Source organism: Malaclemys terrapin, chromosome 3 (genome assembly GCF_027887155.1).
Source record: "Malaclemys terrapin pileata isolate rMalTer1 chromosome 3, rMalTer1.hap1, whole genome shotgun sequence".
Lineage (NCBI taxonomy): Eukaryota > Metazoa > Chordata > Testudines > Emydidae > Malaclemys > Malaclemys terrapin.
The window spans coordinates 81,600,723-81,612,978 of NC_071507.1; the positions used below are offsets into that span (position 1 = coordinate 81,600,723).

At 43.7% G+C, this 12,256-nt stretch overlaps 1 protein-coding gene across 2 annotated transcripts in view; it reads right to left on the reverse strand.

The window, feature by feature from the left end:
- FAM120B (family with sequence similarity 120B) overlaps nt 1–10,799 on the reverse strand; it is an 85,555-nt gene extending 74,756 nt beyond the window's left edge. Inside the window, exons 1-3 of one of the 2 annotated variants that reach the window (XM_054023583.1) lie at nt 10,734–10,799; nt 4,468–5,515; nt 1,319–1,499 (exon numbers count right to left, since the gene is read on the reverse strand). In XM_054023583.1, the coding sequence (XP_053879558.1) occupies nt 1,319–1,499; nt 4,468–5,481 (1,195 nt within the window). In that variant the 5' untranslated portion in view covers nt 5,482–5,515; nt 10,734–10,799. Of the gene's footprint in view, nt 1–1,318; nt 1,500–4,467; nt 5,516–10,081; nt 10,705–10,733 lie in introns of those variants that run through there. The other variant, XM_054023584.1, reaches the window with a different exon arrangement.
- Between the last annotated feature and the right edge of the window lie 1,457 nt (nt 10,800–12,256).

The following is a 12,256-nucleotide window of genomic DNA, read 5'->3' on the forward strand; positions in this document are numbered from 1 at the left end:
CCCCATCCAACCACCTCTTCTCTCTGTCCCCTGACTGCCCCCCACTGCCCCATCCAACCCCTGCTCCTTCCTGACTGCCCTCCGGGACCCTTGCTCCCATTCAATCCCCCATTCCCTGCCCTCTGACCGCCCCGACCCTAATCCACACACCCCAACTCCCCTGCCCTCTATCCAACACCCCCTCCCTGCTCCCTGCCCCCTTACCACGCTGCCTGGAGGTGGGGGCCAGGCTGGGGCCGCTGGGCCGGAGCCACTCAGCCTGGGCCGGGGCCGGGACCGGAGCCGGGGCACTCGGCCGGGGCCAGGGCCAGGCCGGAGCAAGGGCGCTCGGCCGTCCGGGGTCGGGCCGGAGCCGCGTTGTCCGGGGTTGGAGCCAGGCCGGAGCCAAGCCGCGCCGCCCAGGGCTCAGCCAGAGCCACACCGCCCGGGGCTGGGCCAGAGCTATGCCGCCTGGGGTCGGGGGCGGGTCGGAGCTTCGCTGCCGGCCGGCCGGCTGGGGCCGGGCCCGGGCTAGAGCCACGCCACCCGGCCAACCGGGGGCGGGCCCGGGGGCCGGAGCCATGCCGACCGGGGTAGAGGGCAGAGAGCTGCTGGAGCTTTGGTTAAATTTAAAAGTCCCTTGTGGGACAACCGGTTTTAAAAGGGCTTCTAAATTTAACAACCGGTTCCCACAAATAGGTGGGAACCGGCTCCAGCTCGCCTCTGGGTACACATCATCCAGTGCACTAAATGCCCCAATAACAACTATCACTACGCTCTCAAATGAACATACACAGGAAAATAATAAAAGACAGAAACACCCTATCATCTGTGGGTGAACACTTCTCACAAAGCAATCATGCTGTATCTGACCTATCCTCAAAGGAAATCTGCACAACATTTTCAAAAGACATGCCTGGAAGCTTAAATTCATCACTCTGCTAGACACTAAAAATCATGGACTGAACAGTGACACTAGATTTATGGCTTATTACAACAATCTGTAACCCACTAAACCGCTCTTTTTGTCCTATGACTGCAGAGGGGTTAACGGGCCACTGTACCTTGAATAGTCCCTTACAATATATGCTAACTACTTATTCTAAATATTCTATTCCGCCTTGCATTTTGCTGTGAGGCTGGGAGCACCTTTCCCAAACCTGAAGAAGAGCTCTCTGTGGCTCGAAAGCTTGTCTCTCTCACCAACAGAAGTTGGTCCAATAAAAGATATTACCTCACTCACCATGTCTCTTAAATAATTAAAGTACGTAGTCCAATCTGCATGCCCTAAGACTACTTATCTCTGACACTGCGCAGCGAATACATGGATAACCCTTACCTTTTCCGGACTCCAGCAGAACAGAATAAATATGTTGTCGAACTGGACGGTAGATAAGTGCCTGTCCAGGAAGTTCTGTATCAAGTTCATCTTCCAATGTATTGCTGCATTCAACCTCTCCTTTACTGAGGACATTGTACACCATATAATTTTCAGCTCTGACGTGTTGTTCTTTAGCTAGCTGTTCAAATGGGGAAGAAGTCATTTATTTTCTACTTTAAAATTAAGAAAACAAACAACGGCAAAATTAACTTATTTTTAAAATAAACATTTCCTCTGATCTTGGTGAAATGATGCCCAGGAAGGAAACAACTGATATTTCAAAATATCAGAATCCTACGTTTTGCCTTAAGGACAAGGGAAATAATATAATCTCATTGGTGTGTAATTTTTTTGTGAAGAGGAGCAGACCCCAGGATTCCCGTCATTCTCTTCCTATTATTCCCCCACTCACCATTCTCAATGGCGATTAGTGGCAATGTCTTTGCTACCAGTAACTCCCATCAGAGAAAATCAGTGCTACTCTTTCAGTCAGCTGAGGCCTTGTCTTCACTGTTAAAAAAGGTGTATTTTTTAAAATTTGGGGTAATTAACATGTGAGCTATCCCAAGGTGAAAACACAGCGAAGACAAAGTACTTTAGTTTTACTGTGGGGTAAACCGGGTGAGGTCAACCCCAGACAGGGATACAGTACTGACCTCACCTTTTTTAGCAGAGAAGACAAGGCCTAAAGACTGTCACTGGAAAGCAACATATAACAAGGGGACAAGCTCATTATTTCTGCAACATTTCCAGTCTCTACCTAGGAGCTCAGGAGCCCACATTTGGAAGCCAGCTTTGCTGATGCTAGACTAGGGGACCAGCATAGCTTATTTTACAAAAATCATTTCAAGCTTTCATGATTTTCCCCTGATTTGTACACTCAGAAAATAGCTATGTAAATTACAAGGCCATAAATGCCACAGTGAAACCTATCAATAGCAATATTTCACATTTATATAGCATCTCTCATCCCAAAGGATCCACATACCACCACTGAGATGCAGCTATCTAAAAGGAACATGCTGGCAATCAATCAGTGCACAGCACACCGCAAACAGCGGGGAGCGAGGGAGGAAAATTTTTGGATAAGCATAAAAGACATCAAAATCTTTACTGTCCAAACAAAGTAAACAGGGTTTCAGTTTACTAAATCAACTCTATATTAAGTTAATAAATGAAGGACTTGTATCAAGTTTTTTATAGCACTCATTGCTCTAACAGTTATCTGCAGCACCCATTAGCATAGTGCTGACGGCTATTCCAGAAGAGGTGTTTATAGCTATTTTACCAATTTATATCCTCAATGAAGTAATAAATTTTATCCCAATAGTCCATTTTAGATGCTACAAAATTGGATTAGGACTTGATACAAAATATGCCACACTAATAATATACTTCATTTCATTTCATTTTATGCATATAGCTTGCATAGACGTGAGTTCACAAATTTTATGAAATTGCAAGTTTGGTTGCCACAATGTACCAGAAATCCATGATTTACAATACACTGAAAAGTAAAAACACAAGTTGGGCTCCATACTAACCATGGATACAAGTGTAATTGACACTGCATCTTGAAAAATGTTTCTACTGTATATAAATAGGCAGACACAAGAGGTGCAAACTTTTCAAGACAAGCAGCATTGAGAGCCAGTGTATGCAAGGCTGGAATTGAGGTATATATGTAGACTTGTTTACATTTAAGATAGCAGAGTTGTGTTCGTTCCAAAATGTGAGCACTTGTATTTGCTTTGTCAATGTTTAAGCATGGAAAAACAAACCATACATCTACAAATTAGACTAAGTTCTTTGGGGTAGGGACTTCTTTACTTATAAAGAAACAAGTACAACAGGGCCACAATCTTAAGTGGAGCATCCAGACATTATCATTTATTAACTGATTTTATTACACTACCTCATCATCTTAGGAAACTGCAACCTTTTAGATTAAAGATCAAACGGAGGTAATGACCATGATGACATCTCAAGGTTCCTTCCAGCCCTACACTTCTACGATTCACGATATGTTCCGTAACAGAAGGGATGTTAACTCTGGTGTCCTGGCCATATTCCAACTTAGGGCATGTCTATATGTACAGCACTACAGCGGCACAGCTGTACCGATGCAGCTGCACGGCTGCAGCGCATCTGGTGAAGACGTTCTATGCTGACCGGAGAGAGCTCTCCTGTTGGCATAAAAAAAATCACCTCCGCAAGCGGGAGAGAGCTTCTCCTGCCAACATAGCGCTGTGCACATGAACGTTTATGTCGGTGTAACTTACGTCGCTCAGAGGGGTGGAATATTCACACCCCTGAGCAACATAAGTGTTGTCGACATAGGCTGTAGTGTAGACATAGCTCTAGATAATTAAATTTTACCTACCTAAACTTCCTTTGCACTTTCAATCAGAAACAATATTCTTCTTCATTTTGGCCTTAACACTCTTACAGGAGTCATTACAATCAATTATATGTGGATGTGTATCTTTAAACAGTTGCTATATTTTATCTGAGTGATGGCTGCATTTAAAAGTGGACTAAGTGAATACTGTGTAGTTTTTATTTCAGTTTGTAAGTGCTTTGGAATCTTTTGGGATGGAAATCATAATATAAATATAAAATATACTTTCAAATTATACTCAGATTTTTTTTAAGATAACTAAGAGAAATAGACAGAGAGATCCTATCTATGTTCAAAGCCTATGGGCACCTAACAAAATATGGCTCTTAAATTACATCCTACACACAATTTCTAAAAGGACATTTTCTTGAAGTCTCAAAGTTTTCTCTTAATAAACTGTCATAGATTTAACACTGTCATGTAAACAAAAAGTCTCACAAAATATATTAGAGAATTAACAAATCTCTGTGTTTCTGGTTACCAAAAAAAAAGACTTGGTACATTTAAGGAAAAAGACTATTCTTAGCTTGATCCTGAAGTACCATTGCCTGTAAAATTCCCGACCATTTCTGGATCATCCTTAGCATTCAGTAAGGAAAAGAATATTTTGCTCGGAAAAAAAGATATATTTGAGTTCACTCATTATCATGTGTCCGTAAACGTTTACAGCAAAAGGGTGATGGCAAAGCTTTAAGAGATGAGATACCTGAAAGATCTCCTGATCTGGACATATGGCTGTTTCTTGCTTGAGAATCTGAGAATCTGATACACTGGGAGGAAGCCATGGAGACTGTTGGCCAGGCAAGAGATAGGACTCCACTCCCCTGTAAAGTAATTTCTTGTCTGATGCCAAAGGTAGCATTTCTTCCAAGTCTTTCAGGCTACTATATGAGCATGGAACTCTTGATATGTAGCTTGCTACAGCTAGAATTATGTTAGCCCTTTTGTCATAGCTCTGGCTCTTTGGAGGACATGAAGCTACACATTTCCACCAGAAACCCTCCAAAATGTCTTCTGGAACTATATCATTCCCAAGCAGGCAAGCAAAAAGAGGGAGGTCTATTATGTTGAGGCCCAGTGCATGACAGAGGTTCTCTCTAGAGTACATAACAGTGACCATCCTGTCCAAGCAGAGCTTATTAATAGAAAAATAGGGAGAGGTGTTATAGATAAGGTAGTCGGTATCTTGTCCAAGAATTCCCATGCAATTATTTTGCAGTCCATAAGAGGCCACCTCATAGTCTGCCTCTTGCAATGAACATATTGTTTCTTGACCAAGAGACTTTAAGGCAAAGCGTGTAAAAGTTGCCAACCCTGAAGGAATAAAGAACATCCCTTTCCCTGGTTGTTGTCTACAGGACTTGAGGAACTGAAAGATTCTGGCTATTTCTTTGTTGTTCTTCAATCTTCGTTTGACCCATTCATCTCTCTTTTTCTGCTCTACAACACCATCAAAGCAGAACACCAGCTTGATATCAACTGCCATAAAAGCTTTAATAAAATCCTGCAAATTAGCAAGGTACTCTTGCCACTGGCCACCACAGACCCAGGATTCTGGTGTGTACCAGTGTCGAATACAACCCATGGCATCTACCACAATTACAGGAGGGGAGTCAGGATGACTGATGTGATGTTTTTCTGCCATTTCCTTCAGATTTACCATTGTACATGCATCAGGGCAAGCGTTTGCCACAAACCACTGCAAACCTTTAATGCCCATAGTTGCTTTTTTTAAACCGAATTCTCGGAGCAATCTGAAAAGGGAAACAAAAAACAAAAATGTTCTAAACCACAATATTAAGAGAGAAGCAACATTCAATGGTTAGTCAAGGGAACTGGGAGTTCAACGAATGGGGTTCTGTTTCTAGTTTTGCTAATGATTCCTTGTGTTATCTTAGGCCTTAACTCTCTAAACCTGTTTTTCCATCTCTAAACTGGGGGATAAAACCTAGCCATCTTTGTGATGCACTTTGTCTTCCATCTTTAGTTCTCACTATATCAGCACAAAACATTATAATTATGCTAAAAGTATTAATTTGAAAAATCAAGATGAACAAAGCTCAAATAAACAGATTTATTTTTAACACAAAAACACAAAGTCTACTTTAAAAATTCAGAGTGTTTGTCTATAGGGACTCAAACAGATATCAAGAGTAAAAGGCGTGTAACTTTTCCTTTGCCGAGGGCGTTTACAACATAGAGACAACTAGCTTGACTTTCAGAGGCCCTCAGCACCCACAGCTCTAACTGAAGTCAGTGGAAACAGGGGCTCAACAACTATGAAAAGCAGCCCACAGCCTTGATCCTGCAATTGGATCCACGCAGGCAAACCTCCATGCCTACTTGAAGCTTCAATATAGTCAATGTTTCATTCTCATGAATCCAACTGCAAGACTGAGACCCATATTTCTGCATGTTGCTTCAGTTGTATTTTGATTTTAAAATCTTATGCATTTTACTATCATGTATTTTCAAGACTCAAAAGCTAAATTTCAGAACACATTTAAATAATTATGTCCCTATTTATATGTAGTAAGTTTATGATAACTTGACTGTTAAAAGGATTAACACTTTAAAGTGGTCACTATAATGCGTGCTCATTATGAATCAATTAACCTGAATAGAAAAAAATATACATACTGACTACAATCTTAATACAAGGAAGGGATGAAATCAGATTTTTCTGTATTAAAAACTGCCAAACAATAATAGAAATATGGATTCCCCCATCATTTTGTGTGTTTAAAAACATGCAAAGGAACCCAAGTTATATATTGTGAAAATAAGTATGGGAGAAGGGTTAAAATTAAAACCTACAACCATTTTTGTTTATAGAAATCCCTGCTCATAGTAAATGATTTACATAGCTTTAATGACAGCTGTCTTTTTCTACTAATACAAAGGCTTTTTATTTCAAAGGATTTTCTACCGAAACCTGCTGGTGACGATACTGAATTTTTTATGCAGCAAGATAAACTCATTTTTCTTTTTACTTTGACTTTATTCAAAATTGTCCTCTCCTTTCTCACACAAACAGTGAGGAAATTCACTGCATGTTTTAATTAAGCAAGTACAAGTATTCCTGTCTTTCACACTGCTCATTTCTCACATTTTGACTTACAAACTACCTCAGTGTTTAAAAAAAAAGAAATTGAATACGAAAAGTATCATGAATTTACAACTCTAAAAGGTGCCTATGAGCCTTTCTTCCTCCTCAGAGTTGTAACACCCTTCACATGCAGTTTTCAAACACCCCCTTCAGTGTGAAGTGAGATTAAATGTTTAAAGCAATCTAGAACTACACTGTGGATATTACCTTTTGTAAAAATAGAAATATTTATCCCCATCACTACTGCACAGGTATATAAAGTATAGTGTTGCTTTCCCAAGCACTATTTCTAGGGCCATGTGGGTGTCCTTCAAATTCCAGCTGTGTGTATCATAAAACAGAGGTTTTCACTCACAGCTGCACCTGTGATCACAAGAGGAGTTACGCATCTCTTTAGTTTGAGTACTGGTGTATACAATTGCACCATAAAGAGTTCCTTAAAAGGAAGTTATCACATTTTCATGGAGACCCAGCAACAGTTGGACCTGTGAACTGAGAGAACCCCTCCATCACCCAGGTACTGTTGTTTGCAGTTACACCAAGTGATGTGGTGAGGTCTGCCACTGGGTTTTTGAAAGGAACCCACATGCTTTCTGCAGAAATGCACTGGGTCCAAGCAACAGTTTTAGCTATGAAGATCCAGGAAAAGGAGACACTCTCTCCCCATCCAGGTGCTGAAGTAAGAAGCTGCACTAAATAATCTAGAAGCAGCACTGTCTAAAGGTCATGCAAATACTCTCCAGCCTTCATGGCTATATCAATATCTGAAATATTCTCTCACATAACTAAGGCCAAGCTATACTAGGGACATTTTCAGAAAACTTTCCACTATTGCCAGTACTAGTTCAGTAATGTCAATAACAGCAATGCTGGGGAACCTAGCATAGACAGACTGCTGGCTGCCATAAGTATTTTCAACACTGTCATTTAACCATACTCAAAGTCCGGCGTTCTCGAACTGGGGGTCGGAACCCCTCAGGGGGTCACCATGTTATTACATGGGGGGATCGCGAGCTGTGGGCCTCCACCCCAAACCCCGCTTTGCCTCCAGCATTTATAATGGTGTTAAATATATAAAAAAGTATTTTTAATGTATAAGGGGGGGGGGTCACACTCAGAGGCTTGCTGTGTGAAAGGGGCCACCAGTACAAAAGTCTGAGAACCCCGGCTCAAAGCAGATGTAATTAACACAATGCTACTTTTTGTGCATTAAATTTAGTGCTGGTGAAAGATAACAGACAGTACTGGAGGTTTAAGTCTTTTTAACCACAGAACAGCTACAGCCTGAGCAACAGCAGCAGTGCAAGCTTCCTGCATTGCCCCACCTCTCCAATGGGCCTTAACCATGACCTGACAGACCACCTCTAAGAGGTGAGACAGTTCAGTCTCCAGGTGCATTCAGTCCTCAAACTCCCTGCTGAGACTGACAAGGGTACCAATTTGGGATTGTCTACATCAGAGATTCTCAACCTTTTTCTTTCTGAGGCCCCCCGCAACATGCTATAAAAACTCCAGGGCCCAGTAAGAGGGGGCAGGGGGAGAGAGACCCTCTGGGCTTCAGCCACCAAAACAGGGGACTCAGCTGGGGGGGAGGGGAGCCTTTAGTCAGGCGGGGCTGGGGGCTCCAGTCACCAGGGCTTCAGACCTGTAGGACACCAGGGCTTGTGGCTCTGGATTTCAGCCCCGTGGGGGGCAGTGAGGCTCAGAGCTTCTGGCTTTTAGCACCGGGGGGGGGTTTGAGTACTTAGATTTGTTTACATCTAACACACAAAAAAGCTAAACATTTATTGTTAACAGTATTTCCTTGGGTAACTAACAAGTTAACTGCTAACAAAATACAATTTTCAGCCTATCATGGTGTCCTGATTACCAAAATATCAAGTGTGTACACCTGCATAGAAGCTCTCCTATTCTCCAAGGAGCTATATAACCAGAACTACTTTTTGCTTCAAGTTTTGTATATAGAAACAGATGTGCGTGGCCCACCCTTATTTTGGCATGGTGGAAAATCAGTGGTCAGATATAACCTACATGTATGTCAAGTATCAGAGGGGTAGCCGTATTAGTCTGAATCTGTAAAAAGCAACAGAGGGTCCTGTGGCATCTTTAAGACTAACAGAAGTATTGGGAGCATAAGCTTTCGTGGGTAAGAACCTCACTTCTTCAGATGCAAGAAGTGAGGTTCTTACCCACAAAAGCTTATGCTCCCAATACTTCTGTTAGTCTTAAAGGTGCCACAGGACCCTCTGTTGCTTTCTACATGTATGTCAGCACCAAACAGTTAACCTATCATTATGCAAATTTTATTAGACTCATAGCTAAAGTGCAGTCTGTCAGGAGCTGAGAAAAGCCTGCCATTCAACAATTAGACACTATTCTGCTAGATGGCAAAAATATTTAAAATATGTATTTCCAGCCCCCATCAGACTCCTCCATCCAAGGCACACAGAATGAGGCCTTGTCTACACTACGGGCACTATGGCAGCTATGCCTCTATAGCATCACAGTATAGACTCTTCTTACAGTGACGGAAGGGGGTTTTCCACCACCGTAGGTCAGTGGTTCTCAGCCAGGGGTATATGTGCCCCTGGAAGTTTGCAGAGGTCTTCCAGGGGATACATCAGCTCATCTAGATATTTCCTGGTTTTACAACAGGCTACATAAAAAGCACTAACAAACTCAGTACAAACTAAAATTTCACATAGACAATGATTTGTTTATACTGTTCTATATACTATATCAGCAGTTCTCAAACCGTGGGCAAGTTTGTTTTAATAGGGTCACCAGGTGAGTGTTAGACTCACTGGAGCCCAGGGCAGAAAGCCAAAGCCCGAGCTTTGCTGCAGGGGGCTGAAGCCAAAACCCAAGTTTTTAAGTGAAGTGAGGTATGCAAGACAAATCAGACTCCTGAAAGGGATACAGTAGTCTGGAAAAGTTGAGAACCACTGCTATAGGTAATCCAGGTCCCTGAGTGGTCTTCTATCAACCTAGCCACATTGACACCAGGGGCTAGTTTGGGATAGCTACAGCACTTGGGGACATGAATCTTTCACCACCCCAGAGTGACACACTTATATCATCTACATTTTAAGAGCAGATCAGGCCTGAGGGAATAGGCAGCCAATCTATACTGTCCTGCATATTGTGTGGTCATTTACACTAGCAAAAAATAGGTGTAAACCATGACCACAGCAGAATGGTAATCACTTACACTCAGTCTGCGCTTAGTTAATAACGAGTCAGGTGCAGCAAAACAGAGACTCAGGCCCCAACTGTTTCTTGCTGTTCCCTGAACTCTGTGGTGTCAGCAGTGCTTACACTGGCACTGATTTCATTCAGGCGTAAGTCTGTACCTAGACAGTCTTGTTCCAGCTGAAGCCAAACCACGCTGAACCCTTGAAATGAGAGAGTCTACACACGGACCCACACCACTGTATCTAAACACACCTGTCGCCAAGCCCGCACGGCCCGGTACAGGCCTTTTAACCTGGGGCTGGTCCCGGGGCACAACGGCCAGGAAACACACACCAGGTGGCGAGCGCTTCTCTGCCCTCCCCCCGAGCTGCTCCCTGCGGGCGGGCGGGGCTGGCGGGGAGCGATGGGGGCAGCGTGGAAGCGCTGCCTGTCTGCGTTCCCGCGGCGAGGGCACAGGCCGTAAGTGTGGGTAGGAGGGCGGGGGGGTGTGTCCTGGCTCTGGCTGGCCCCGGGGGCGCTGGGAGACGCCCGCCCGCCCCGGGACGGCTCTGCCCGCTCTGGGGGTGGGCCCCTGCCCCCTAAGGCTGCAGGACGGACTCTTCCGCCGGCTGTGGAGAGGCCCGCTGGGACGGGGGGGGGGAGAGGGACACCTGCTCCCAGGGCCCTACCTAGCGACACACCGGAGACCCCGCCGCGCACCACCCACGCTTCCGCTTCCGCCCAAAGGGCGGGACTGCGCACGCGCACTGCCCCCGCCGCGCAGCTTGCACGTGCCTCGCCGCTGATTGACAGAGGAAAGTGCTGCGGAGGAGCACGTGACTCTCCCACCAGCCAGATGCTCGGCCCCCGCCTCCCAGAGCCGCAGATAGTTAGGGGCTTGCGGAGACTGGCGCGGGCGGGGGCTCCCACACGCATGCGGAGAAACACCCAGACACACACTGTAAACTGCAAGGCACCTCCTCCCCCAGTGTAAATCCCACCTATTGCTGTCATGTGATACCAATATTTATGTATATGTAGCATCATTGCACCTGGTGCTGTTCAGACATACCAGAGCACCCTGCCCTGGGGAGTTTACGGTACATCGCAGTGTCTATTATTTCATATACACATGGTACTCCGATACAGTATACCTCTTAGCTCTAATCTGTTACATCTCGCTATATCTTCCCCAATGGTATATATACTGCGTCCCACTGCCTACAGTAGGTCTATTACCCCAGATCGGTACATTACCTTCTCGTGGTAACCCTAGCATAAAGATGTATTTTATTATTTTTCTGTTGTCCCGCTGTTATCCCCAACTGTACCCCCTAAATATGCCTTACTGTTATCCCAAATTATAAAACCCCAATGTGCACGCCTCTCTTTCTTTTGAAAGGCAACATTGTGTTTCAAAACAGTTCTTACTAGTGATCCTGTTTGCTTGCTCTACCCCTCACATGTGTGGGGCAGAGGGAAGGGGTAACGTTATAAAAGATGTATTTGTTTTCTTGGACATTTTAGGATTTCAGAATTTGCTGACGTGAATAGGATTTGCTTAAATATGTCTTCTCCCTTTTCTAATACTTTAGGTTTTTTATTGGGGTCTCTTTCTCTATGTCCATTTATTGGACTTGGGCTTTAAAAAAAGCGTTTCCTAGCAGCAGAATGCAGAAGGCCCATTCATATTACAATGGGCAGAGAGGAAAGAAAGAGCCTGGTTTGTTTAAACTGCTTCTGTCTTCATTCACAGCCTGATATCCATGCGTATTGTGCTGGCTACAATGGGACTAAAGGACTCATTGTGGTCGAAAACAAATCAAAATAGAATAAGAGATGATAAGATAAAAGAGTCATGCAACAAAATTGTTCAAAAAATCTAAGTCTTACATCTGAGATTTATGTTACCTTTTGGCTGCGTGGCCTATTGACCGATGTTTATAATAATCACTAGAGTTTAATAAACAAAGCGATACATGGGAACTTTGTGTGCCATTTTTAAAGGCACTGAGTAGAAATAGTGGAGGTGTTGGTTGTTTTATTTAATAATTATTGTTTTGTGCTTGCATATATTTTACATATACATCCCATATATCATTTGTTTCTATCAGGTTATTCTCCTAGCAGTGGACCACACATACTATCGTTATAAAAACGCCAGGGCCCTCTTTGTGTGTGCAAACAGCAAAGCTCTCCTTTCTCAACCCAC